Here is a 25840-nt window from a genome sequence, read left to right on the forward strand (position 1 = left end):
AACATGCATCAAACATTTTATTGAGCTCATTAATTCTTAGAACTAGTAAGATGTTACAGCTACTTTGAAGAATTCAAAGAACACATATGTGTAGGATATTAGGAAAACCTAAATAAATTTACAAACAAATGTAAAACCTGTCAATATCCACAAAGCAATAATCAGTTATATTTGAGGGGAAACTTCATTTGTTTTTTTATTGATAAGAATCATTTGCATTGCTATGAGTTGCAATAGAGGTATAAGAGAAAAAAGACAGTAAAAGTCATGTAATGAAGGTTATGCTAGATGGTAATCTTTCTTGTTTATCTCGAAGTCTTCCATAGCTTTTCCTGACAGTCTGTATCCTCCCATGATCACAATAATCTCAGAGATTATTCTTGGTCATAGAAAGGCTGGTCTCCTTATGTTTGGCTTATTTGCATAGATGTAGCAAGATAATTAATTAACAGTATAGGCCTCTTTGAGTTTGTTTTGCAAATCTAAAGCCAAACAATATTGACCAATAAGATCACAAAATTAACTTCTGTCTGGAAGTTTTGATAAGAAATCTGACATTGAACTTTTGAAAGCCTTCATTATTTGCTTAGGTAGGAAATTAAGTCTGGGAAACTAAGTCATACTACATCTGTAATATGTAGCAGCTTAAGTGAATTGCTGTCTTCTAAAGCTCTTCCTGATTTTTCATGTAATTAATTATTGTTCCATTGCATCTGTTAGACTTTCATGATTCTGTCTGCTTCTGAGTTAGTGCTTCAAATTCTGCTTGTCCAGTGATAGGGTCTAAAAGTTATTAAAACAGTGTCAACTTAGAACCTTCTATCCTAGACTATTTTTTTTTTTTAATATCAGGAGTTAGAACTGCTTGATTGAGACACGAAGACACAGACTCTACCATCTACCTTATAGTATAGCCTTTGGGAAAGTATCAAGAGAAAACAAAAACTATACAGTTAACAAAGACTTACTGATCGTGGTTAATTTATTACTGATAGTTGTTGAAAATGAAAGATTTAATGAGGGTTCATAATAAGAATAATGCTAGTAACAAGGAAGTTTGGTTGTTTCTGTGGCACTGCAAAATGAAGGTGATAAAGGCATTCCTAAGAAATTTTAGGTGAATGACTAAATGATGATGTCTGTAATAAAATGTCTCTAATGATCATGATAAGCCTATTTTCAAAGAAGTATGTAAATGTTACATCTGATTTATAAAAATGGGTAGGTCTAATTTTTCATACTAGGAAAGTGTGGTAAAAAGATTAAGTGCAAATAGGATCTGCTTTTCTGTATTTATATAACATGCCACATGTAAGTCTGGTATACATCCCATTTGAGAACCACTAGCCTAGAAGGTGCTAGATTAAAATTAAGAAAGAAGTAAACTATTTTTTTAGGTATTTAAAAATTATGTTTTAAATTTTTATTTATTTACTTTTTTATGAATATAATTTATTATCAGATTGGCTTACATACAACACCCAGTGCTCATCTTAACGAGTAACCTTGAGAGAGCTCATGTGAGCAGTGGAGGGGGCGGGGAGAGATTCATAAGAAGGCTCCATGCTCATCCCAGAGCCCCTTGCAGGGCTCAGTCCCACAACCCTGGGATCATGACCTGAGCTGAAATCAGGAGTTGGATGCTCAACTGACTTAGCCACTCAGGCACCCCTAAATATAAACATTTTAAATAATAAGTGAAATTATGACTTGCAACACTATGCTGTTATATTAGGCACTGTATGTCTAGGCCTTTGATCAATATAGAAAAACTCTAGAGAGTTATTTCCTAAGTATTTTAATTAATGTTTCTCCTATAGGGATAAACATATTATGTACAGCAAAGGCATTTAGACATCTCCAGGGACTTGCCATAAGGTATCCAAAAAGTCTACATCTTACCTATGCATCTCAACCTAGAGAAAGCTTAAGATCTGTTCTGACTTGACAACTCTTACTATGCAGCTCTTAAAAAGAGTGACATATCGACAAGCCTAATTATTTTTAGCCTCTCTTTTATTTTTTTAAAGTGAGAGTACAAACTTTTGTGCTTTTCCTGGGGTAGTCTGAGAAATCTGAAAGATAGTTTAGGTGGATTTTTTTTTCTTAATTTATGGTCCACTCTTAAAAAGATAAAATCAAGAGTTGTCAGAGTGGTGTTGAACATTTAATTGGTGTAGGATCATTGGTGGCTGAGAAACAGTACTTGGTTACCAATTTAATTAAATGACAATAAAACGTTTAAAAATAAATATAGAAGATAACATGATGGTAAAGAACTTTGTAGCTCTTTCATACATGTGATACCTTTCCTGCTTTTTTCCCCCCTTTAAATAACCAAAAACATAATAAAGTCAGCACAGTCTCTGCTATATAAGCTGATTGCAAGGAAAAGAAAAAATAACTTCATATTGTAAGCACTGAAAATAGCTGTTAGTTATTTCCTAGAGCAAATTGACACTTCAGTTTAGGACAACATGAGTCTTCCTCAGAGCCCCTGAGACCCTTCATGGGATCTGTGAGGTAAAACAATTTTCATTTTTATACTGAGAATTATTTGTTTTAACATAATATAATTCAAATAAGTATTTAAATTTTTTCTTGGTTTTAAATTTTAATATGGTAAATTTCATTGATTAAACCCACATAACTGAAAGTGTTTGGGATTGTCAGTTATTTAAGAATTTAAAGGGGCCAGGGCCACAGATCAAAACTTTGAGAGCTACTACATTAGGAAAAAACTACTCTTTTTTCCTTCACAACAAAATCACATACAGTTTCTATTTCTCTGTCTATAGTAGTCCTCCTATAGTCTCAGTTACTTATGCTAATTGTAACTTTTAACCATAGTAACTTCTGTTTCATAGAGGAAACTAGAGGCAGAAATGGGCGTTTGAGAGATGTCAGATACAAGTGTTGTAGCTGAATGCCAGAGCTCATGAACTTTTTATACTACTTTTTTACGGCACACTTTGTTGAAGTATGAAAGTACAAAATGTTAAAGTGGCAAAAATGAACATGTCCATTAACATGTCTCAAAGATACTGCATATGAAAAATAAGCAAAAGAACATGAACTTAGGTTTAGTAATTAATGTGTGAGAATCTATTCTTTATTCAGTGATCACTAATTTACTCAATATAATATCTTCTTTTAAGTTACCTAAAACTGAAGATGTTGGAAATTATCTTCAGGGTGACATAAGGCAAAAGATAAATACTGTTGAATAATGAATCAATTTACTGAACACAAATTTATGTTTTTACACTTTAAGTCTTTAAAGAATTTTTACATTTGAGGGAGGGAGCAAGCAGGGTAGGGACAGAGAGAGAGGGAGACAAAGAATCTTAATTAGGCTTCATGCTTAGAGCTGTCAGCACAGAACCTGATGTGAGGCTGGAACCCATAAACTGTGAGATCAGACCTCACAGTTGTTAACGTCAAGCCACCCAGGTGCCCTTATGTTTTTATACTCTTAAATATTATGGAGAATAGTAGCTTATATGAGTGGCTAACCAATATAGGCTAAGAAATACCAACTTAAATAAGGTGTTTGTATTATACTTAAAACTGATAAATGAGAGAAAACATGTTTTTTTTAAACTGAAGTTATTAAATTAATCTTGAGTTTATCATAGATTTTATTTACATGTACTTAGAGTCTTAAATGTTTCAGATTTAATTCCTGTAGAAAGAATTTTTCCCCCCAAAAACAATACAGTTAAAATTTTAGGAATTCAGAGCACCTCGTAGCTCAGTTGGTTGAGCGTCCGACTTGGGCTCAGGTCATGAGCTTGCGGTTTGTCAGTTCAAGCCCCACACTGAGCTCTGTGCTGACACCTTGGAACCTGGAGCCTGTTTCGGATTCTGTGTCTCCCTTTCTCTCTACCTCTCCTATGCTCATGCTCTATCTGTCAATAATAAATAAACATTAAAAAAATAAAGTTTTAGGGATTCAGTTTTGTTGTTCTCTGGGAATTTTAGGAATGTTTGCCTCTATAACTTATTTTTCTATTTTATTTAACTCAGTAAAGCAAATCAGAATTAATTTAATAGACCTTTCATTTAAGAGACTTTAAAAGAGACTTTAATAGACTTGATAATTTAGTTTTTTTGTAATTTTGCTTCTCCCCTCTTCTAATTTCCTCCTTCTGCAACACTAATTAGATAATACGAGATCTTCCTGTTCTGTCCTCCATATTTTGTAACCTCATTTTCATATTTTCCACTTGTTCGGGGTTGCGTTCTCGATAGTCTGGGTAGTTATTCAGATTTACTTTTGCTTTTCCAGGTACTGGTACTGGTACAATGTGTGTGCATAGTTCTCTGCCATTTTTCTACATGAGTGGATTTGTGTAATTCCTACCAACATCAAGATACAGAGCTACTACTACCTTACCACAAAGATGTCCCTTTTTATACTCATACCCACCACTTCTATTCTCACTCCTTATCCCTATGTTCTCAAAACCTCTAATCTGTTTTCCATCTTTATAATATTAACATTTTAAAAGTTTTGTGTAAATGGAATAACCCATATGTGACTTTTTGAAATAGGCTTTTACCTTTCACTGTAATGCTCTTAAGATCATCAAGTTATTGTATCAGTAGTTGATTTCTTTGTATTGCTGAGATGTGTTCCATGATATGGATATACTTGTATTTTTGGTTTTTAGCCAGTCTGCTGATTTTATGCCTTTTAATAGTTAAATTTATACCATTTAGGTTCAATGCAATTATTAGAGATAAGGGCTTAACCATTTCATTTTTTAAAAAATGTTAGTGTCATAGAACATTTATTTTTGCATGTGTCAGTAAACATGAAGAGGTTAGGTTTGATTTTACAAGGCTCTGAAAAGGATTAAGTTCAGATTGATCCATCACATTTGCCTATTCTTTTTTTTTGTTTTTTCTTTCTTTCTTATTTTTAATTTATTTTTTAATTTATGTCCAAGTTACTTAGCATATAGCGCAGTAATTTCAGGAGTAGAATCCAGTGATTGATCTCCTACATAGAACACCCATTGTTCATCCCAGCACCTGTCTTCCTTCATGCTGCTTGCCCATTTAGCCCATCCCCAACCCACAACCCCTCCAGCAACTCTTCTTTTTGTTCCTTCTATTTCTCATTTCTCTGTTGTCCTTTTTGAATGTTTTTTAGAATTCAGTTTTGATTTTCCTATTTTTTTTGAGTTTTTGAGTATATCTTGGCATAGCTTTGTTAGTGGTTGCTCAAAGCATTACATTGCACATACATAATTGATCACAGTATATCAACACTGTTGTCAGTATTGTACCAATTTGAGTGAAGTGTAGATACCTTACCTCCCTTTGTGTTCCTTTATCTTCCCTTATTTATTTAGTTACTTTTTTTTATCATGGTAAGTATATTCTTTAATCCCCATCACCTATTTCACCCATTCCCCACTTCCCCTCTGGGAACCATCAGTCTGTTCTCTGTAGTTATGAGTCCTTGATTGGTCTTAGCTTGTTTGTTTTCTTTTTTAAATTCCACATATGAGTGAGATCACCTAGTAGTAGTCTTTTCTCTGACTGACTTACTTAGCTTAGCATTAGATGCATTAGCTCCATCCATGTCATTGCAAATGGCACCATTTCTTTTTTATGGATGAATAATATTCCATGGCAGGTATATACCACATCTTCTTTATCCATTAATCATTGGACACTTGAGCTGCTTCCATAGTTTGGATATTGTATAATGCTGCAATAAGCATAGGGGTACATGTATCCTTTTGAATTAGCATTTTATATTTTTTGGGTAAATACCCAATAGTACAATTAATGGATTGTAGGGTAGTCCTATTTAATTTTCTGAGGAAGCTCCATACTGTTTTTCACAGTGGCTGCTCCAAAAACAGTATAAGAAGGTTCCTTTTTCTCTACATCTTTACCAGTACCTGTTGTTTCTTTTGGTTTTGACTTTAGCCATGCTGACAGGTGTGAGACTTTTTAAAGGCACTTTAAGGGATGTTGTAATTTTTTAAAAATACTCTCCACAAGGTTTTAACATAATGATTACTCATAATTTAAAAAAAAAAAAAAACCTCTTCCTGAATCACAGACACATAAAGAGCTTATAGTTTTAGTTCTACCTCTTCAGCCACAGGTCAAGAATGACCATAGAAATACAAAGAATTACAATTTAGCTACTCTTCTAGTAGTAGAATAGTAGTATCTGGTAGAATTCGTTTTAGAATCTTACGTTTACTTAGCTCACAATAGACTAACAAAATGGATTCTCCATCACTTATCACTCAATAGAGAATTATAATTCATCCATTTATAAAGATCATTGAATGATCTGATTATAAAGCTAAATTTGCAATTATTGCTGTCACCAGTGGTAGTATGACTTACTGTCTGAACTAGAATAAATACAAAATCGTTAGGAAAAATTCTGGAATAAGTCAACAGAGTTACATTCTTATTGTCACTTGGGATTCATACTGAGAACCAAGAAAAGATATCGGGTCTTAAGTTGCTCAAGAGTGTTAAGTTCTTGATACTAGCAGGTTTATCAATTTTGGCTTTGAGCATCTTGTTGGATGACTTCCAAAACTGTGGAAAAATAATTGATTAAAAAACCATTAATACTATAAAAATGACTATCTCAAAGATTTGACTGATTTATTACTGTAGGAATCACTTAACTTTTGATTTCTCTGCTTGATTGTTAATAGGTCTGAGAGTTAATGAAATAGTACCTCTAAGCCTTTGTTTCTTATAGCTCTCCTATCTTAGTTAATGTTACCTCTGTTTTTACAGTTACAATCTTGGGAGTCATCCTTCATTTCTTTCTCTAACTACATATATATTAGCAAAATCACTTTGGTTCTAAAATTAAAATTTATTCAGAATTCATTAACTCCCTAGTTAAAACAAAGATCAGATGTTGTCACTTCTTTGCTCAAAACGTAGTGGTGTCCCCTCTCAGAATGAAGAAGTTTTTCCAGTGGCCTTCAAGACTCTGTGTGTTATGGCTGTCATTACTTCTTTGTCTTCTACTCTCTCTTGCTCACTCTATTCCAGCCAGACTGTTCATTACTGTTCCTCACATGTGCTAGGCATGTTTCTACCTAATGGCCTTCATACTTGCTATTCCCTCTACCTTAGAGGGTCACATGGGGGGCTTTGTGTATGTGTGTGTGTGTGTGTGTGTGTGTGTGTGTGTGTGTGTTTTCGCATATAACACCCATGCCTCAGAGCTTTCCCTTTGTTTTTTCCTGTTCTTTAATGTTCTTCCCAAATATCTCAGTAGTTCACTATATTATTTTATTCTTATTTCTACTTAGATGTCATCTAACTAGAAAGGGTACTTCTAAAGTAGCCCTCTTGGGACTCTCTTTATCCTTGTGGGTTTTTTTTTTTCCGTTGTAGGGCTTATTGACTGCATAATATTTGTTTATTATTTGCCTCTACACAATGAGAGCAGAGGCTTTGTTTTATTTGCAGTATTTCCAACACCTGGAATAGTGACTGGCATCTCTTAGGCCCAAAATATTTGTTGAATAAATGAAGCCAACTAATAGGGAAATGGGGTGAGTAATTAGGACAGTAATACAATCTTCTTTCCATTAAGACTATAAATCACCTTCTTTCCTCTCCAACACAGGGAGATTCCTTGTCTGAAAAAAAATCTCTGGCTCATGCTTGAAGTTCTACTGATTAAATTATTTAAGCTAATTTATAAATATTTTTGACTCATAAAATCCTAGGATAAAGTTACTTAGTTTTTTTGATAAATAATACTTTGGGAATAAAAGGCTTAGAATTAAGAGGGAATGTTGAAACAGAATATTGCAGAGTTTCTTTGCCCTGGGTTGGATGCCTTATAAATAGATAGTTTGGGCAATCAAGGAAGAATGCAAGATTGGATTATGTTGGGAGGTAAGGAACAAAGGCATTAATTTAATGAGAGGAAAATGAAGGTCCTGAGATGAATCTGTAACTGCTAAAAGTTGGCAGGTAGATACCATTTATCTTGCCCTAAGTCTCTACTTCTTTCTGTTGGCCTGGAAGGGCAAAAGGCAAGCTAATTTTTTTAGTCCCTAAAGTAGAAAACAGTTCTGATTCTTTATCTTTGACATTCATTCATTCAGGAAATATTTGAGCTTCTATTATCTACCAGGCCTGGTTTTGGTCTTGGGAATACAGTGGTGAATGAGACTATTTCCTACTAACACCTCCTTGTCTTTTTTTCCTTTTCCTAATTTTATGGTTTCACTGTTGATCACTGTTTGATTGTCTGGTCTTGTAGGTGATGAAAGAACTATGGTTTTTGTTGAGACTAAGAAAAAGGCGGATTTTATTGCTACTTTTCTTTGTCAAGAAAAAATATCAACAACAAGTATTCATGGGTGAGTAGATTAATATGATTTCATAGTAGGGAGTTGACAGTTGTGATTTGCTAAGAAACAATAGTGCATGTAACTGATATGACATAATCCTAGGATTGGGATTCAGAATTCTCAAGACCTAAATTGTTAGTAATTTTAAGTTTTTATAAGAACTAAGTGGTGGGGATGTGGGTGAGTTAAAGGTCTGTCTTAGACTCCACATCATGAGGAGTTCTCAAGAGAGGTCACTTAAGGCTCTCTGGTTCTGAGATCTCAGTTTTTCATCTGCTAAATCCAATGTTTGTCATGCTTGAATTTTTTTTTTATTGAAGTGCATAAAAATGTTATATGAGCACAACTTCATTGGCACTTTACTTAGGGATCTAAAATATTAATGAATATATGGAATTCTGAGATTATACTTAAAACAATTTTTTGAGAAAACATTCTAATCAAATTTTTGTGTATGAGATGCCAAGACTAGTAATAAGAGAATAATAGGTGAGATTTAATGTTTGTCATACTTCTAAAAAATTTTTTTAAGTTTATTTTTTGAGAGTGAGAGTTGGTGGGTGAGGGGGGGACAGAGAGGGAGGAGGACAGAGGATCCAAAGCAGGCTCCACACTGACAGCAGAGAGCCCAGTGTGGGGCTCAAACTCAAGAAATGTAGGATTATGACCTGAACCAAAGTCAGATGTTTAACTGACTGAGCCACTCAGGCACCCTGTTTGTCATACCTAAATTTGTGTTGTAGCACTCTGTACTACTGTTGTTACTTTACTTCATGTGCAAATGGGGATAATTGTTCCACCCTCAAAATATTATTGTGAGAATTAAGTAAAATGGTGTCTTGAAAAGAATTAGTATAATATCTGATATGTAGTAAGTAGATAGTAATTTTAATTGCTGCCAGTTTTACAGTTACTGAAAATATGTTGAACTTTAATGGTTCATTGTAATACTTTTTAAAATGTTTATTAATTTTTGAGAGAGAGCATGTGCAAGCAGGAAAAGGCCAGAGAGGGAGAGGGTGAGTGAGAATCCCAAGTAGGCTCCATACTATCAGTACAGAGTCCGATGTGGGGCACAAAATCATGAACCATGAGATCATGACCTGAGCAGAAATCTAGAGTCAGACACTTAACTGACTCAGGCACCAGGTGCCTCCACTCTATAATTTGCTTAAGAGCTGTCCTAACATAGTCTTTTCTTTGATTTCTAGTGACCGTGAACAGAGAGAGAGAGAACAAGCTCTTGGAGATTTTCGCTGTGGAAAGTGTCCAGTTCTTGTTGCTACTTCAGTAGCTGCCAGGGGGCTGGATATTGAAAATGTTCAACATGTTATCAATTTGGATCTTCCTTCTACCATTGATGAATATGTTCATCGAATTGGACGTACTGGTCGTTGTGGAAATACTGGCAGAGCTATTTCCTTTTTTGATCCTGAATCGGATAACCATTTGGCACAGCCTTTAGTGAAAGTACTGTCAGATGTGAGTTTTAAATGTTTAAAACTGAATGGATGCTATTCTGTCTTTGAAAGTAGATATTTTATATTTATGTATATTGAAGAAAAGTAAACTGTTTCAATTCTTGAGACTAGTTATTGAATATGAAGTTAAAAATTTCTTTTTTAAAGGCTCAACAGGATGTTCCTGCATGGTTGGAGGAAATCGCCTTTAGTACATATGTTCCTGGCTTCAGTGGTAGTGCACGAGGAAATGTATTTTCATCAGTTGATACTAGAAAGGTTAGTTGATGGGAAACATTTAGAAGTTGGCTTCCAATTACTCTTTGTGAATGTTGCAATTAATATTGTGAAGTAACTATAACTTTCAATAATTATATAAGCCAATTTTTATGCCTAGAAGTTTAATATTTTTAAAGTTTTATGTATGTATATATTTGTGGTCTTAAAAGTGAGGAATTACTTTAAATTTATGCTTAAACTTCCTTCCTTTCCCTAATTTGCTGGCATTTAAAATTCTCCTTTGGATTATTCAGAACTTTCTGTAAGAATGCTTTATTTTTATGGTTCTGACAGTATTATTAAGACAAATACTAGAGATGGTGAGTTGCATGTCCTTCTTGATATGTCCGTTTATAGGCAGCACCACTTTTCTCCAGAAACAGTGAATGCACTAATCATTAAATATTTATGCTTATTTATTGCCAAAACTACTGGTTAAAGGAAGATTTTTCTTGAAATATTTTTTTGTAATTTAGTCTTCTCAGGTTGATAGGGGCCTTTTATCAAATGGATTAAATTTAGTGAGAATCCAGTCTTTTATATTTTGGGGGAAACATGGTGGGAAGCTTGAGTATCTTCCCTGAGTCTGGGAAATGTAACTTAAGAGATGTCATGAAATTAAATCTTTCTTTTTTCTTTCTTTTTAAAGAATTACCAGGGCAAGAGTACTTTGAACACAGCAGGGTTTTCTTCTTCACAAGCTCCCATTCCAGTAGATGATGAGTCATGGGACTAAAGTTAAAACATCCTTCAAGTTTGTGGTACAGTTTTGATGCAGAGAAGAAATAGTTTTGATTTTTGAGTTTAACAGAAGTGCAAAACCTGACACTCTAGTATCTTATGTCCTTCTGTTCTAATTCCTATTCTTTAAAAAACAATTTTTGCTGACTAGTTATGTGAAATTCTAAAACTTAACAAAATTGCAGTTACTGACATAAATGGTGTTAACTGAAAAGATTAAAGTATTCTGAATGTCTTGCTTATTTCTAGTGTATTCTTTAAGGGTTTTAGACATGTTTCATGTCTAAATGCGTAGTCTTAGTGTGGTGTTTATTGATCCTAAAGCAAGCAGTATGATTTATGACAAACTTTGGTTTAGAAACTGAATTTCCTTTTTTACTTAAAAAGGAACCTTTAAAGCAATAGTGTGTCACTGACACGTGGTAACATGATTTTCATGTAACAGACAGTGAAAGACATAAGCCTTTTAAGGTGATTTTGACTTTAGATCATCAGATATGTGATAAAAATGGTTAAATGCAATGTAGACTCTGTACACAGTGACATAACAAATGTTTATTTTATTCTACAGACTTTCCTTGAAAATAAAGGATGAAACACTTTTTTCCCTTAGTTTTCTAACAGCACTTAAAATTTTTCTTTGTTGCATATCATAGTTCTCCTGTATTTTGAAATTTTGAGCCTTGTAAAACCAATGAAATGAACAAGGTGTTACATAAATTAAATATTAACTTACACACTTATGCACAAATGTAGTAGTGAAAACCATTATTTGAACTCAAACTATATCAACAAAAAATAATGCTGTTCACCTTTGCCACAATTAATTTTTGATATTTTAAGATTGATGAGGGAAAGAATCCTTTTTTCATTTACCAATATATGTCTTAAATTTAGTATGTCTAGAATGTAAATAGTTCTTAATAAATCATTAAGTAAATGAACCAAAACATTAAGACATGGAACAAGTAAGAATTCGGGAGAAAAAATACCATGACAAGTGTTTGTTAACTTAAAAAAATCCAAAGCAACATGTCCCCAACATATGTCTTGTTACATGAATTTGGTTTATAATTGAGGTATCACACATGAAAAGAGAAGGTCTATTCAACAGATGTTTTTAGGACTAGTTAGATACCAGCCCCATACCATATTCATTATCAGTTCCATGTGCATTATTAAAAATTAAAACTACAAAAAAATACAGTTAAGTATGAAACCTTTGAATTGGGAATGAGAGTTGACTTTAAACTCAAAGGTTGGAAATCCCAAAGGATTCGTGCACAAAAGGATTAGTTGCTTATATAAAGAGTAAACAACAGAGAAAAATATGACTACAGTGATTACCGTGAACTACAATAGATGATCTGTGAGTAGTTCATTTTTATGGATATGTAGGAATATTGCTAGAGGAACGCACAAAGAACAGACAACTCAAAGGGAAGTTCAAGAAATGAAAATACGGGAATTATTTAACTTGTACTTTGTAATCTCATTTCTGGGAAAGGTTAAATGAACGAAAGTATTTGTGTCATTATTCATAATACCTGTGTGTCTTAATTTTCTCCTCCAGTTTGTTTACAAAGGACTTTAATAGGCCATTTGTCTTTTTTTCCTCCCCATTTCTTGAAAGAGCTTTTGGCCTGATTGCTTTAAAAATATTTTTGAATTTGCATTATTTGTCAGATTTCCATAATAGCATTACTGAATCAGTATAAATAGGGAAAGAATATTGTACCTAGTTCCAGTTTCATTATAAACCCACTGTTCATGTCCCCATGTTCAATTACTTTGTGCATTTCTAGGTATACATTTGAATGATTTCTTTAAAATATCTCAAAGTAACTGGTATGAGTGTGATTAAAAAATAAAGTGCTGTAGAAGAGTTTTATAATAGGAAGCAATATTCTGCCTCTTCCTTGTCAGATGGCTATTCCACATCCCATGTTTAATGGCATTTCACCATTTCTGGTAGTTGGTATTATATATTTTATTTTTATCTCACCAAGTTGAGATTTCTCTTGGCTTTCTGTCTAGTAGGTAAAGATTAATTTACCTCAGGCTCACATCTTGGGTAACTTTAATATAGTTGGAAGGATATTTTGTGAGATGATGGTAAATGCTCTATTTTATAACTGTAAAGTCTCTCTTTTTATATGCATAGGTTGGTTCCAAAATTGGAAATCAGTAGGCAGGGCTTACATAAATAAAAACCGAATGGGTCAGTTAACACAGTTTGATTTCCTTTTTTTTTTTTTTAACTTATTTTTCCAATTTTATGATATCTGTGTTTCCAGGGAGAATTCTAAATGTCAAGGTCAAATGAAAACCCAAACCATTCCACATAAAGTTTGTTATAAACTTGCATCTTACTCTCTTTGAGCAATATTACCCTTTGGTTTGTCTTCGTTTTATCTTTCTGGGAGAAAGAACATGCTCTTTTCACCATATCATTACCTTTCTAGGTTATTACATTGATCCCAAAAGATACTGATATTTTTAAAGGTTTTGACTGGGCTTTTTAATTCTGGTTAGTAGTTGGTGTGTTTAGCAGATAATTCCTTTCTTCCCCTGAAAGTGTTTTGTACATTTTCTTTGATAATTTTTCCTAAGTTTTCTTTTTTCTGTTGATATCCTATCTTTCATGTGTTTTTTGTCTTTTGGCTTATGTTCTGGTAGAATTTTTACTATTTTTTAACCCTCTGATTATTTTAAAGCAATTTATGATTTCCAAGGGCTATCTTATTTTCCTCTGTTTTTCTTATTTTTTAAGTCTTTATTTATTTAATCTCTATACCCAGTATGGGGCTCAAAACCACAACCCTGAGATCAGGAGTTGCAGTGTTCTTCCAGCTGAGCCAGCCAGGTACCCCTCTTCTGTTTTTTGAAATGGTGCTTAATAGTGAATTTGCCTTGCTTTGGAATTGAACCTCAAAATCATATTTTTTTTTTCAATTCAGCATTTGTTGTTGTGCTGGTTGGCATCAGAAGTCTTACGCCTTCATCAGTTACTTAATTGTATAACTATTGAATGCTGGTTTTACTCAGATACATCAACGTCTACCTTTCCCTGTAGGCCCTACAGTCTAGATACTCTTCTGTCTCTTAAACATTTTTAAAATATTTTATTTATTCTTGAGAGAAAGAGAGCATGCGTGCAAGCAAGCAAGAGTTGGGAAGGGGCAGAACGAGAGAGGGACACAGAATCCAAAGCAGCCTTCAGGCTCCGAGCTGTCCGCACAGAGCCTGATGGTGGGCTTGAACTCAAAAGCCTTGAGATCATGACCTCAACTGAAGTCAGCCGCCCAGCCAACTGAGCCACCTAGCCATTTCCCTTCTGTTTCTTTAACTCTACAATCACAGCCTGCTCTCCAGGGAAGGCATAGGTTGAGATACGACTAATAAAAGCTTAGCTTTTCTTTCCTAGAGGCTTCTGCATTTTTAATGAGCCAAAGGTTCTGGCCTAAACCGAAATAGGAAGCTCAAAATGTGGAATATGAACCATACTGTAAAAATTTGGGAGTAATGGTAATGTACCAAATAAAGGTGAGGAGTGGTTGGATTCCACGTAAGGTAAACTTACCTACTTCATCTGTTCCTACGTTCTTCGAGTGGAGTAGATATGGTTTTTCTGATTTATGTTTTTTACCATTGATAGCTTTTCTGTATAGAGCAGCTTTCCCACCCTGCCCATAACTTTACACTTAACGCAGTATGCATGGTTAATGGCTTTATTGATCCTCTAATTTAGAAGAAGGCAGCTTTTGATTTTGTTGGGTTTGTGCGCTCTTCACAGACTATTTTTTTTTAATTTTTAATGTTTTTATTTTTTGAGAGAGAGATGGAGAGAGACAGCATGAGCAGTGGAGGGTCAGAAAGAGAGAGGGAGACACACAATCTGAAGACAGGCTCCATCCAGGCTCTGAGCTAGTTGTCAGCACAGCGCCAGACATGGGGCTCGAACCCATGAACCATGAGATCATGACCTGAGCCAAAGCCAGATGCTTAACCAACCGAGCCACCCAGGCATACCTCTTCACAGGTTTTTAAATGTGTTTAAGATAGGGTACTTATCTAAGCTTAAGTTCTGAGGGCCCTTTTTCAGTTGCTCACCTGGGTGCGGCTGCTGTCTGTGGTTGCTTTTGCTTACTATCCACCTGATCGCCCCCAACCTCTGCCGCTCCCCGCCCCATCGCACCCTTTACTGAACTGCGTGCCTGGTACCTCTTTTGTAAAAATTAGCCCAGTATGAAATCGCATTGTGTCTCGAGGCCCTGGCGGTGAGGAAAGGCACTCTCAGCATCCAGCCAGGAGAGAGCAGAGCCTGGGCACTCGGGCGGCTGTGGCCACTGTGAAGTTGCCGGTGCTGGGAAGCAGTTCCCGCCTGCGTCCGGGCCCGTGGAGGCGGCTCCCAGGCACGGCCCCAACCTGTGGTTTTTTTTTCTCTCCTGGAACTGGCACAGCTCATTCCAAGGCCCGGAAATGACAGCTAGCAAGGGCGTGGGGCAGTGGGAGCCTTCGGGGAGGAGCTGGAGGTTGGCCTGAAAGGACTCAGGGGGCTGAACCTCCGCGGAAGGGTGGGTGCGTGGGCTATGGGTGCACTGAGGGTGGGATGGCACTGTAGGCTGTCCTTGGACTCTCCCTTAGCATTCCTAAACTTTCTGGATCACATATACAGAGCCACTTGTACATTAAATCTCAGGGGTCTTATTAGCTTTTCTAAAATCCGTTTATAGACCCACCCTCAGGGCTCAGAACAGCAGATGAAGACTCCTACTCTGGAGACTATACCTTAGTGCCATGAGGAATTCATTCATGTCCCAAGAGGACAGTACAGATGCTGAAATAGAAGTGAGCAAATGATGTGGCCTCAAGTTTGGGGGCTGGAGATTCAGGTAAATTCCTTAATCCTTTACATGTTATTAATTGTTTTGCTGTAACTTAGGGGATAATTATAAAATCATCAAATTAGGGTATTGGAATTTTCTTTGGGAGATTTTGAATGTGAGAATTCCTCAAAGGATTTTTTTTTTTTTTTTTTTTGCCTCTATCAGTGTGTTCTGCAACTGGAGTCTAATATGTTTGTGGGATCTTTTTCACTATTCCAGGAACAAAAACCACTTTTTCTTCTTCTGAAAATAGGAGTTTATTTATTATCCCAAAGGCTTGGATATGTCTATTTTAATTTGATTTTTGTCTTCATTTTGGAAAGGGGGTTACAAAGTGGGGGATTAAAATATTTTCAACAGAAATTCAAACACTTCATTTAAAAGCTTATACGTATTGGAGGAGAAACTCTTATGTAACAAGGTAGGCTTGATGCTTCATAATAGATAACTAGTTGGAGTAACTTTAACATTGGCTTTATTTGTTGGCATGTGTGGTTTCTAGCACTATTACTGATCTGCCTTAGGCCTTGGTTTGTTTATATATAAAAAGAAGGCAATAATTGGGTTTTTCTCCCTGTTCATCTCTAACCAGTGAAGAAGTCACACAATGCATGCAGTAAAGTGCTTTTTAAGAGAGGCAGTCTTGTGTAAGAATGCGGAGTATCATAGCTAAGTGTTGCCATTGTATCTTGATGTTCCAGTCTTATTCTCGTATTGTACTGGCTGCTTTATCAGTGTTAAATGCATAGTTGAGAAACAAGTTAGATCACATCTGCAACTATAGTGGTTGGCTCTCTATTAATACCACATGGGCATGAGTAATGCTTGTTAATTGACTGTTCTGGCCTCTTTATACCTCATCTGTTAATTTTTTCATCATTCTTTAACTGTTCCACCACTGAAGATTTATTCATGGTAACATACACATGGTAATTATCCCGTGTTTTTGCCAGTAAATATAATGCAGGTTCTGTCAGTTTCATCTTAATATGTTTGATCTTTTTCTGGATTACCTTATTGGGTTACCAGTCACCCGAGTTTGTAGAAAGCTTGGTTCCAGTACTTTTTTCAATTCTGTAAACAGAAGTATTGTTGATCTAGTGTCACAAATTAATACCACCATTTGATGTAGAGTACAGTGCCAAAACAAGTACAGTTCACCACAGTGTGGGTATTAGATATAAAATACACAGAGTGATACTGATTTCCTATTTAAACTAAGTTCTAAAGATACCTTGTAGTTTTCTCATCTGTATATAAAATTTGATAGGAAAATGAACCCTACTTTAGTGAAAAGACTCAAATTGACTAACTTTGAACCCTAGCTCAACAACTTGTCTACTCTGGGACAAGTTAACTTTTTAATTATTGAACTTGAAACAAAATTTACCTATAATAAAAGGCACAAATATTAAGTATATGGCTTAAATTTTTACCTGCATATATTTCTAAACATCAACCAAATGAAGATATGTAACAGTTGTATCACCTTCTTGCCTCTTTCCAGTTGAATCACTGACCAGAGATTATAACTATTCTGATTTTTATCATAATTAGATTTGCCTGTTCTTGACCTTTATATAAATGGAATCATAAAGTATGCCCTCTTTTGTGTCTGGCTTTTTGTCCAACATAAAATTTATCCATGTTGCTTTGTGTATCACTAGTTCCTTTTTTTATTTTGCCATGTGAATATATTACAAATTAGTTTTCCAGTTTCTTGTTGATGAGCATTTCAGTTCCCATTTTTTAATGAATAAAGTACCTATGAATATTCTTGTGCAAGTCTTTTGGTACATAAGCACTCAATTTTCCTTGGGGGTGGAATTGCTGGGTCACAAAGTAGGTATGTGTTTAACTTTATTAGAAACAGCCAAAGAGTTTTCGAAAGTGGTTGTACTATTTAACATGGTCACAAGCATTTTAAGAGTATTTCATTTGCTCAACATCCTCACCATCACTTAGTATTGCCAGTATTATTAATTCTAACCATTTATTGTGGTTATATTTACCTGGTGGTTAGTGATGTTGAGTGCCTTTTCATATACTTGTTGAACATATTTGTGTCTCTACATCTGTTTAGATTTCTAAGCAGTCAGGTTTTGCAAACCATATACATGAGTGGTATAAGAGAGTGGAGGAAAAAATGGAATTAAGAGATGTGGTGCTATCTTGCTTACTAGTGACAGCAAGATCTGTGGAAATGGTTTGTCCTTAGGCTAAATTACATCCCTTTGGGTCACTGATTATATCTATTAGGGTGACCCTACCTGTTGCTAAACCCCAAAACTTCAGTGACTTATGGTAGATTGACTTTTTTATTTTTTTCCCACCTTGACTGTCCAAGGAGGGTATTCCTGGTAGGTATGTTGCCTTTAAAATATTTATTTAGGATTCCTGGCTTCTTCCATCATGTATTCCAGGCTTCCATCAATCTTTGATACATGGCTTTCCAAGGTCTTTATGGTTCTCTTCATCAAGCTAAAGAAAGGAAGAGAATGGGGGCAGAGTAAGGAGGATGTGGACATACGGAAGATATTGATGGGTCAGGCAAGGAAATAGCATATACATCTCACATTCTCCTGTGGAGAGCTTAATTGAATCTAACTGTAAAGGAGCTGGGGAAAATAGTCTTCTCTGTGTGCCGAGGAAGCTGGCAATCAGCCAGCAGTCTCTGCCCATACTGATGAAATAGTATGTTCTCAAGAATAGTCAATTGATTTCTGTATTAAACTGAGTCAGGACAAAAACTAACTTCTTGATATGCTATGAATCTATATAAACTCCTAAATGAGACATTTTTCCATTCTCTCTGTGTAGCCTGACAATGCTGTAGGAGTTGGAGAGTGACCATTAGATGTACAGATAGTGATAACTCAGTGAGTCCATTCTGTGATGATGGTTAAAATGCTTTGTTGAAAGCCCTTTTCCATTTTATTTATTTAATAGGTAATATTTATAAAATAAATATAATTTAGAATAAGGTAATTTGTCTTTTACTAATTGAGGATTTTGTGATTTAAAAATTTTTTTTAAATGGTTTAAGGAATTTTTAGTGACTTAATAGAAAATGACTCCTGATACTGTCCATGGGGAAATGCAAAGCTCTTTGACACTTTCCCTTAAGTTTCTAAGATATTCCTAATATGTTGGAGTTTCTGAGTCTTTGCCCTGTTCTTTTTTAAATTTTAAACCAGTAAGAGATGGATTGCCTTGAATCATCTAAGCCCTGGGTCAGCAGTCTTTCTAGCTCTTAAGAGACCAGTGCACATCATTGTTAGAGGAGTAGGGAGAAGAAAACAAGGGAAGAAAGAAAGGGAACAGAAAGAAAATGAGTATGAGTTGAGGTGTACATAGTAGAGCTTTCCAGGTTTCCCCGTGTTTAAGGTTTCTATGGGCAAGGTGTTGCTCTAGAGCAGTCCTGTACTTTAGAAATAGAATGTGAGCCATATATGTAACCAGTATATTCCAAATATCATTTCAACATTTAATCTGTATAAGAATTTAATGAGATACTATACATTTTCTTTGTATTAAATCTTTGAAATCCACTCCACTGTTTTATAATTACCTCATGGCTCATTAAAATTTTTTTCATGTTTATTTTTGAGAGAGAGAGTATGTGAGATAGAGCACAAGTGAAGGGCAGAGAGAGAGAGACTCAGAATCCAAAGTAGGGTTCTGGCTCTGAGCTGTCAGCACAGAGCCCAACGCGGGGCTTGAACTCACAAACTGTGAGATTATGACCTGAGCCATAGTTGCACTGAGCCACTGATTGAGCCACCCAGGCACTTGCACAACTCTTTTTAGATGTGGTTTTCTTTGGAAATTATTTAATCTTTGTAAAATATACATAATTTATTAGGATTCACATATTTAATATAGATACCCACATTGTTCCAAACACACTTAAAAAGATTTACAGTAGTTGAAACAATTCTCATATTTAAAATTTAATAAAATTAAAAATTCGGTTTCTCAGTTGTGTTAAGTTGTATTTAGACCAGGAAGTTATACCTTTTTGGGGGATGCCTCTTTCCAGCCCAATGGCTGTTAACTGGCCAAGTTGCGTATTACTTGCCACATAATAGACTAGCTAAACAATTATGAGGGAAAATACTCAAGTGCCCTTTCTGTAACCCACTAGTTTAGATTTGGGTAATATAAACCAAAGGAAAATGAATGTAGTCAAAATTAAGGTTGAAAATATGAAAAATAATCCTACATTCCATTCTACGTCACTTTGCAGAGGAAGATACATTGTTGTTATAGGGGCATGCACCTCTAATTTACCAAAACAAAGCAAAAACAAAGCAAAAACCAGGAAAACCCAAAGCCCCACAAACTCCTAGCCTGGAAAACGTTCCTCAGTGTTAGAAAAGGACTCTTTATATTCTTTGAGAAAGGGAATATTACACTCTAATATGCATATGCTTTGCCCACTATATAGCCAAATTGTACTAGTTCAGTGTTCTATTGAAGATGCATTTCTTTGACAAAGCTTTGATTATCATAGTTTAGTTGCTTCCTTCTTTCCTTCAATTCCTTTCTCATGAAAATTAATACTTATGTCCTCCAAGTACATATCTACAGTGTTGTGAATTGTTTCCATTCAATAAGTTTTGTCATGTCTAGCACAGCCAACTCAGTTTTCTAATGAGCAGCAATTGCTCAGCATTCACTTGAGTACATAGAAGAAGAGAACAATCCAGAAATCCTGGCTGATGAACTTCTTAAGAACCTCTGACTATACCCATGCTTTTTGTTTAGATTGCTTGACTGCATTCTACTGGACTTGACTGATGGCAGAAGCTCAGCTGAGCTACCAGGTCTTGGAGTACTGAATTAAACAATGAACCAAAATGAAAGTGGCATTCAAGCTTTTAGTCACTTATTGAAGTTTTATGAGTTCTCAACCAGAGAAAAGACTTCCCATTTCCATTTCTCCCTGTGGAATGGCCTACTGGCTGAGAATCAGATGCGTCAGTATGGATATTGGGTAGTGTTGAGTGAGCCATAAACAAAAGGCTTCTGCAGATTTATGGATTGTGGTGGAGGGAACAGGAAGAAGGGCTAGGAGTGAAAAAGTATTAAGGCAGAATGAAGGAGTTTGTCTTACAGTTTTCCCCTACAGGGAGACCTCCAAATGGAGTCACCTGGGCCAGAGTCCTTCATTGCAACAGCTTTCAGAGATTGCAGTGCACTGGTTGTACCCCCAATTGGACGTGGGGAGGACACCCTTCTTCCATGAGGCCAGCCAGGTAAATCCTGTGTAATTGCCTGTGGCTAGTCCTGAGATGTCTTTGGTTTTTCTGTCCTGAAACTGGACTCCTCAAGTAGGAAACCACTTCTAAAGACTTTAAACTGATTTTATTTATTGCAGGATATACATTTTCCTACTTTTAATTATCAGGATGCATTTTACAGTTGATGACAGCCGGGTAATAGTTGTGATCTAATTGTGTGAAACCTTCTGTTGACACCTTTGGATAAAATCAAAAGTGTCTTTTCCCCATTGAGTATTCTTGCCCGCTGTGTTATAGATTAATTGATCATGTAAGCACGGGTTTATTTCTGGCTTTCTGTTCTATTCCATTGACCTATGTCTGTATTTTTGAGCCAGTATAATCCTGTTTTGATTACTACAGCTTTGTAGTATATCTTGAGATCTGGGATTGTGGTACCTTCAGCTTTGTCCTTCTTTCTCAAGATTGCTTGGGCTTTTCAGGGCCTTTTGTTATTCCGCACCAATTTCAGTATTAATTGCTTTAGTTCCATGAAAAGTACTCTTGAAATTCTTGATAGGAATTTCATTGAATCGTAGACGGCTCTGGGTAGTATGGACAGTTTAATGTAGTAAGCTTTCCAATCTATGAGCATGGAGTATCTTTCCATTAGTTTGTGTTGTCTTAAGTTTCTTTCATGAATGTTTTACAGTTTTGAGAGTACAGGTCTTTTATCTTCTTGGTTAAGTTTATTTCTAGACATTTTATTCTTTTTGGTAAAATTAAAAGTGGAATTGTTTTTTTTAATTTTTAAAAAATATTTTTATTTATTTTTGAGAGAGAGAGAGCACAAGCAGACGAGGGGCAGAGAGCAAGAGGGAGACAAAGAATCAGAATCAAAGTCCGGGCTCTGAACTGTCAGCAAAGAGATTGACATTGAGGCTTGAACCCATGAGCTGTGAGATCATGACCTGAGCTGAAGTCAGACTCTTAACCAACTGAGCCACCCAGGCGCCCCCATAAATTGAATTGTTTGATGAGATTTAGTATCCTTTTATATCATTTTATCTTCATAAATTACCTATATCAGGTCTTGAATTGGGCACTTTATGTCTTTGGCATCTCCACTTTGGACCTTTCTAACATGTTTTGATCAGTTAGATTGAGGTATAGGGTATAGAATAGGAAGGGAATATAATGGGACAGTCAGGCAAAGAGGCTAATGTCTAATTGATCTTTAATGGTCATTAATTACTCCATATTTAATTATGAGAGCTTCCCATAGCTAAGCAAATTATATCTCAGCTACCTGAGAAGACTTAGTATTCTGTTACATTTTTCTGACCAAAGGCCTTTGTCCTATTAAGGTCAACATAGTCTAAAAACACCTGTCAAATCTCTGTCCTTTTCTTCTTCCTTTTCTAGGAACTGTTTGAACCTCTAACTCTGCAAACCCTTTCTGGATATGACTTGAAATCTTGCTTAGTAGTTTTGGAAAATGTGACATGACTGAAAATGAAACTTGCCCCATTTGGCTATCTCATGATCCTGCAGGAGCTGTACTCTTTGTCAGGACTGCTGTTTCATAAACTTTGCCATGGCAGAATACATGAATTAAACCACAGAATGTTTCAGTGGGCTTTTGTAGGTTCCACTGGAGCCATTTCCTAAAATCTGACTGCTAAGCCTGTTCTGGGATAAGGTCTAGGGATAAGATTCTGATGATACCACAGTGGTGTCCCTCTGCACTCTCATTTGCCTTCAGTGCAATTTGGAAACCAAATCCAAATGATATATAGGAACAGGAAACCAAAGGATTCTGACAGGCCACATGAAGAACATGGTGAGCCAGGGTCCTTCTGTAACAAGGAGTTCAAATGCTTTGACAGCCCCGCCTGCCATGTCCTGAACTAGAGGCCCTGGAATTCCACTGGAACAAAATGGACTTTGTCTTCCTTCATTTTTGTTACCCCCACTTTACTTTTCCCATATCTTTCTCCCTTTAAACACTCCCCTTAGCCCTGGGTTATTCTGATAAACACCCTTGCTTAAGAACCACTGGCCAGACTTTATTTAAAAAAAAATTTTTTTTTAAATTTTATTTATTTTTGAGAGACACAGAGTGACGGAGAGTGAACAGGGGAGGGACAGAGAGAGAGGGAGACACAGAATTAGAAGCCGGCTCCAGGCTCTGAGCTAGCTGTCAGCACAGAGCCCGACACGGGGCTCAAACCCACAAACCGTGAGATTGTGACCTGAGCTGAAGTCAGACGCTTAACCGACTGAGCCACCCAGGCACCCCTGGCCAGACTTACTTTAGAAATATCACATATAGATAGATGTATATTAATAACTTTCTTATTTTCTCTCGAAATCTGTTTTTAATTAGCACTGCATAGTAAAGTACCCCCAAATGAAGTGGAATAAAACCATCTTATTTCACCATTTCTATATGTTAGGAATCTACATGTATCTTAGCTAAGTCCCCTTTTTCTGAGTCTTTAACAAAGCTGTTGTCAAGTTGTTGCCTGGGATGTGGTCATCTCAGGACCTGACTGGGCAAAGACGTGCTGCAAAGCACACTCATATTGTTCACAAGATTTAGTTCCTATCAGAAGGCCTCAGTTGGACTGAAGGCCTCAGTTTCTCACAGCCTATTGATCAAAGGCTATCCTGTGAGTTCCTTGCCATGTGTGGCTCTCTGTAGCATAGTTCACAACATGGCTGCTAGCTTCATTAGGGCAAGTTAGAGGGCAAAACTGTGTGAGAAAGAAGTTAAAATTTAAAAACTCTAAGTGACATCCCATAACTTTTGCTGTATTCTTTTATTTATTTTTTAATGTTTATTTTTGAGAGACAGTGCATGAGCAGGGGATGGTCAGAGAGGGAGGCTGACACAGAATCTGAAGGAGGCTCTGGGCTGTCAGTGTAGAGCCCAACATGGGGCTCAAACTCACAAACTGCAAGATCATGACTTGAGCCAAAGTTGGATGCTCAACCAACTGAGCCACCCAGGCACCCCACTGTATTTTAATTATAAGTGAGTTACTGGGCATCTGGGTGGCTCGGTTGAGCGTCTGACTCCTGATACTGGCTCAGATCATGATCTTGTGGGATAGAGCCCCATGTCAGTCTCTGTGCTGAGTGGAGCCTCCTTGGGATTCTCTCTCCCTCTCTCTTTCTGCCCCTCCTCCATGCTCACTCTCTTTCTAAATAAATAAAAAGCTTAAAAAGAGTGCATTATCCCAATCCACACTCAAGAGAGCATTACACAGAATGTGAATAACAAAAGGCAAGATCAATGGGAGACCTTGTAGAAGCTGTAACCACACAATATAAATTATTACATAAATGATATAAAATTAAAAACAGGAGTCAGAATGTGAATCCTGTTTTATACACTTGAATATAATATCACAAATTAAAAGTTCATTTGGAATCTTCTGATTGGAATAGTAGGGAATTGATCTCAGTCATTATCGGGGGGGTCATTCTCACCCCAGCACATAGAGTTGGCTGGGATTCTAGGTCATGAGCACCACCATGGCAGTGGGCAGGCCCTTCATATCAAGCTTATGGAGCCTACAAATCCTTAATCTATCCCCAGTCTGAGGGTGGGTAGGAGCTTTTTTTTTTACTCTTACTTGCTGCTGCCCTCTCCCTTCCCTGAGTTACCTTTTCCATTAACCTGGACTCTCCCTAAAAAATGGATGAGTCATCGACTCCACATAGACATTTCCAGTTTGTTCACATTCCTGAGTCAAAAAATGACAGTGGTCCTATTTCTTGCTCATAATGGAGAAGAAAGGAAAAATAAGTAGATAGAATATTAACATCTCAAAACTATCCTATTGGACAACATATAAAGAGAAAAACATCTTAGGCACCATTTAAATATTTTTCACCAAGCTGTTCAATATGTCTATTATCTCTTAGGGTTTCTGTTTGTGGGTTCCAGTATCTGAGTCATATCTTATTTTGATTCTGCTTACTATATCTTGACAAATTTTGCTCAAATTCCAGTCCTGTGTAAAGAATCAAATAAATAATTCTTATACCTGGAACTGGATGTACTTGTTCTGGCAGGCGGTCAATGTGTGCACTTGATTTAACTTAGCCAAATTTTGAGCTGGGTTTGAGTTTCAGTGTATCATAGGCTGTAATTTTTTTTTTTAATTGTGGGATGCTATTACATTGTGCTTAGAGTGAGGTCTGGTGTGCTCTGCACAGGTCCACCACAGGAGGGGTCTCTCTCTCCCCTGGCAGAAAACCATGGTTGCTGATTACCTGATGCTGTGCTTATGGTCATCTTGGCATAACAGGAGTCATCCTGTGCAAGACCTGTACTCCTAGGCCTTGGGGGTGAGACTTTGTCAGCATTTCAGCATTCCATCTCCCTTGGCAGCCAGATTCTGCCTGAGATCTGCATTTGGTCTTGGGCAAGAGAAAGTTTATTGTGTATTCCAATGGTAGCAGATTTCATGATAGGAGTGCCGGATCCTGGGCCTGAGCTTCTTTCTTGCGCCTTCACAATGAGTAGAGAGGCTTTGTTATTACCTTTTTCCCAGTGGCTAATGGATCTTCTCCTGTGTCCTGAGGTTAGAGGATTTCATGCCATCTTCTAGAGGCAGTGGAGTTTGCTTTTATTCTCCTTACAGAAGGAATGGAGTTTCATCTGTGCACTGGTGGTGAGAGGTTTCTTTGTTCTATGATAGTGTCCTAATCAGTTGGTTTCATCTTACCATTTGCTTCACTCAGGAGGTGGGGAGAGGGTGCGCGTGTGCAGACTCCTGCCCTGTCCCCATTCTTTCTTGTGAAAGCCAGTGGAGCACTCTGGTAAAGATCTTGTTTGTGCCTGGGTTCTCCCAACGATC

At 36.4% G+C, this 25840-nt stretch overlaps 1 protein-coding gene across 3 annotated transcripts in view; it reads left to right on the forward strand.

The window, feature by feature from the left end:
- DDX4 (DEAD-box helicase 4) overlaps positions 1-11094 on the forward strand; it is a 69421-nt gene extending 58327 nt beyond the window's left edge. For all 3 annotated transcript variants that reach the window (XM_029941331.1, XM_029941332.1, XM_029941333.1), the window contains 4 exons: positions 8282-8381; positions 9584-9854; positions 10001-10111; positions 10761-11094. In XM_029941331.1, coding sequence (XP_029797191.1) covers positions 8282-8381; positions 9584-9854; positions 10001-10111; positions 10761-10847 — 569 coding nt within the window. In that variant the 3' untranslated portion in view covers positions 10848-11094. The remainder of the gene's footprint in view (positions 1-8281; positions 8382-9583; positions 9855-10000; positions 10112-10760) is intronic.
- The last annotated feature ends 14746 nt before the right edge of the window (positions 11095-25840 follow it).

This window comes from Suricata suricatta, chromosome 6 (assembly GCF_006229205.1).
Source record: "Suricata suricatta isolate VVHF042 chromosome 6, meerkat_22Aug2017_6uvM2_HiC, whole genome shotgun sequence".
NCBI classification, from domain to species: Eukaryota; Metazoa; Chordata; class Mammalia; order Carnivora; family Herpestidae; genus Suricata; species Suricata suricatta.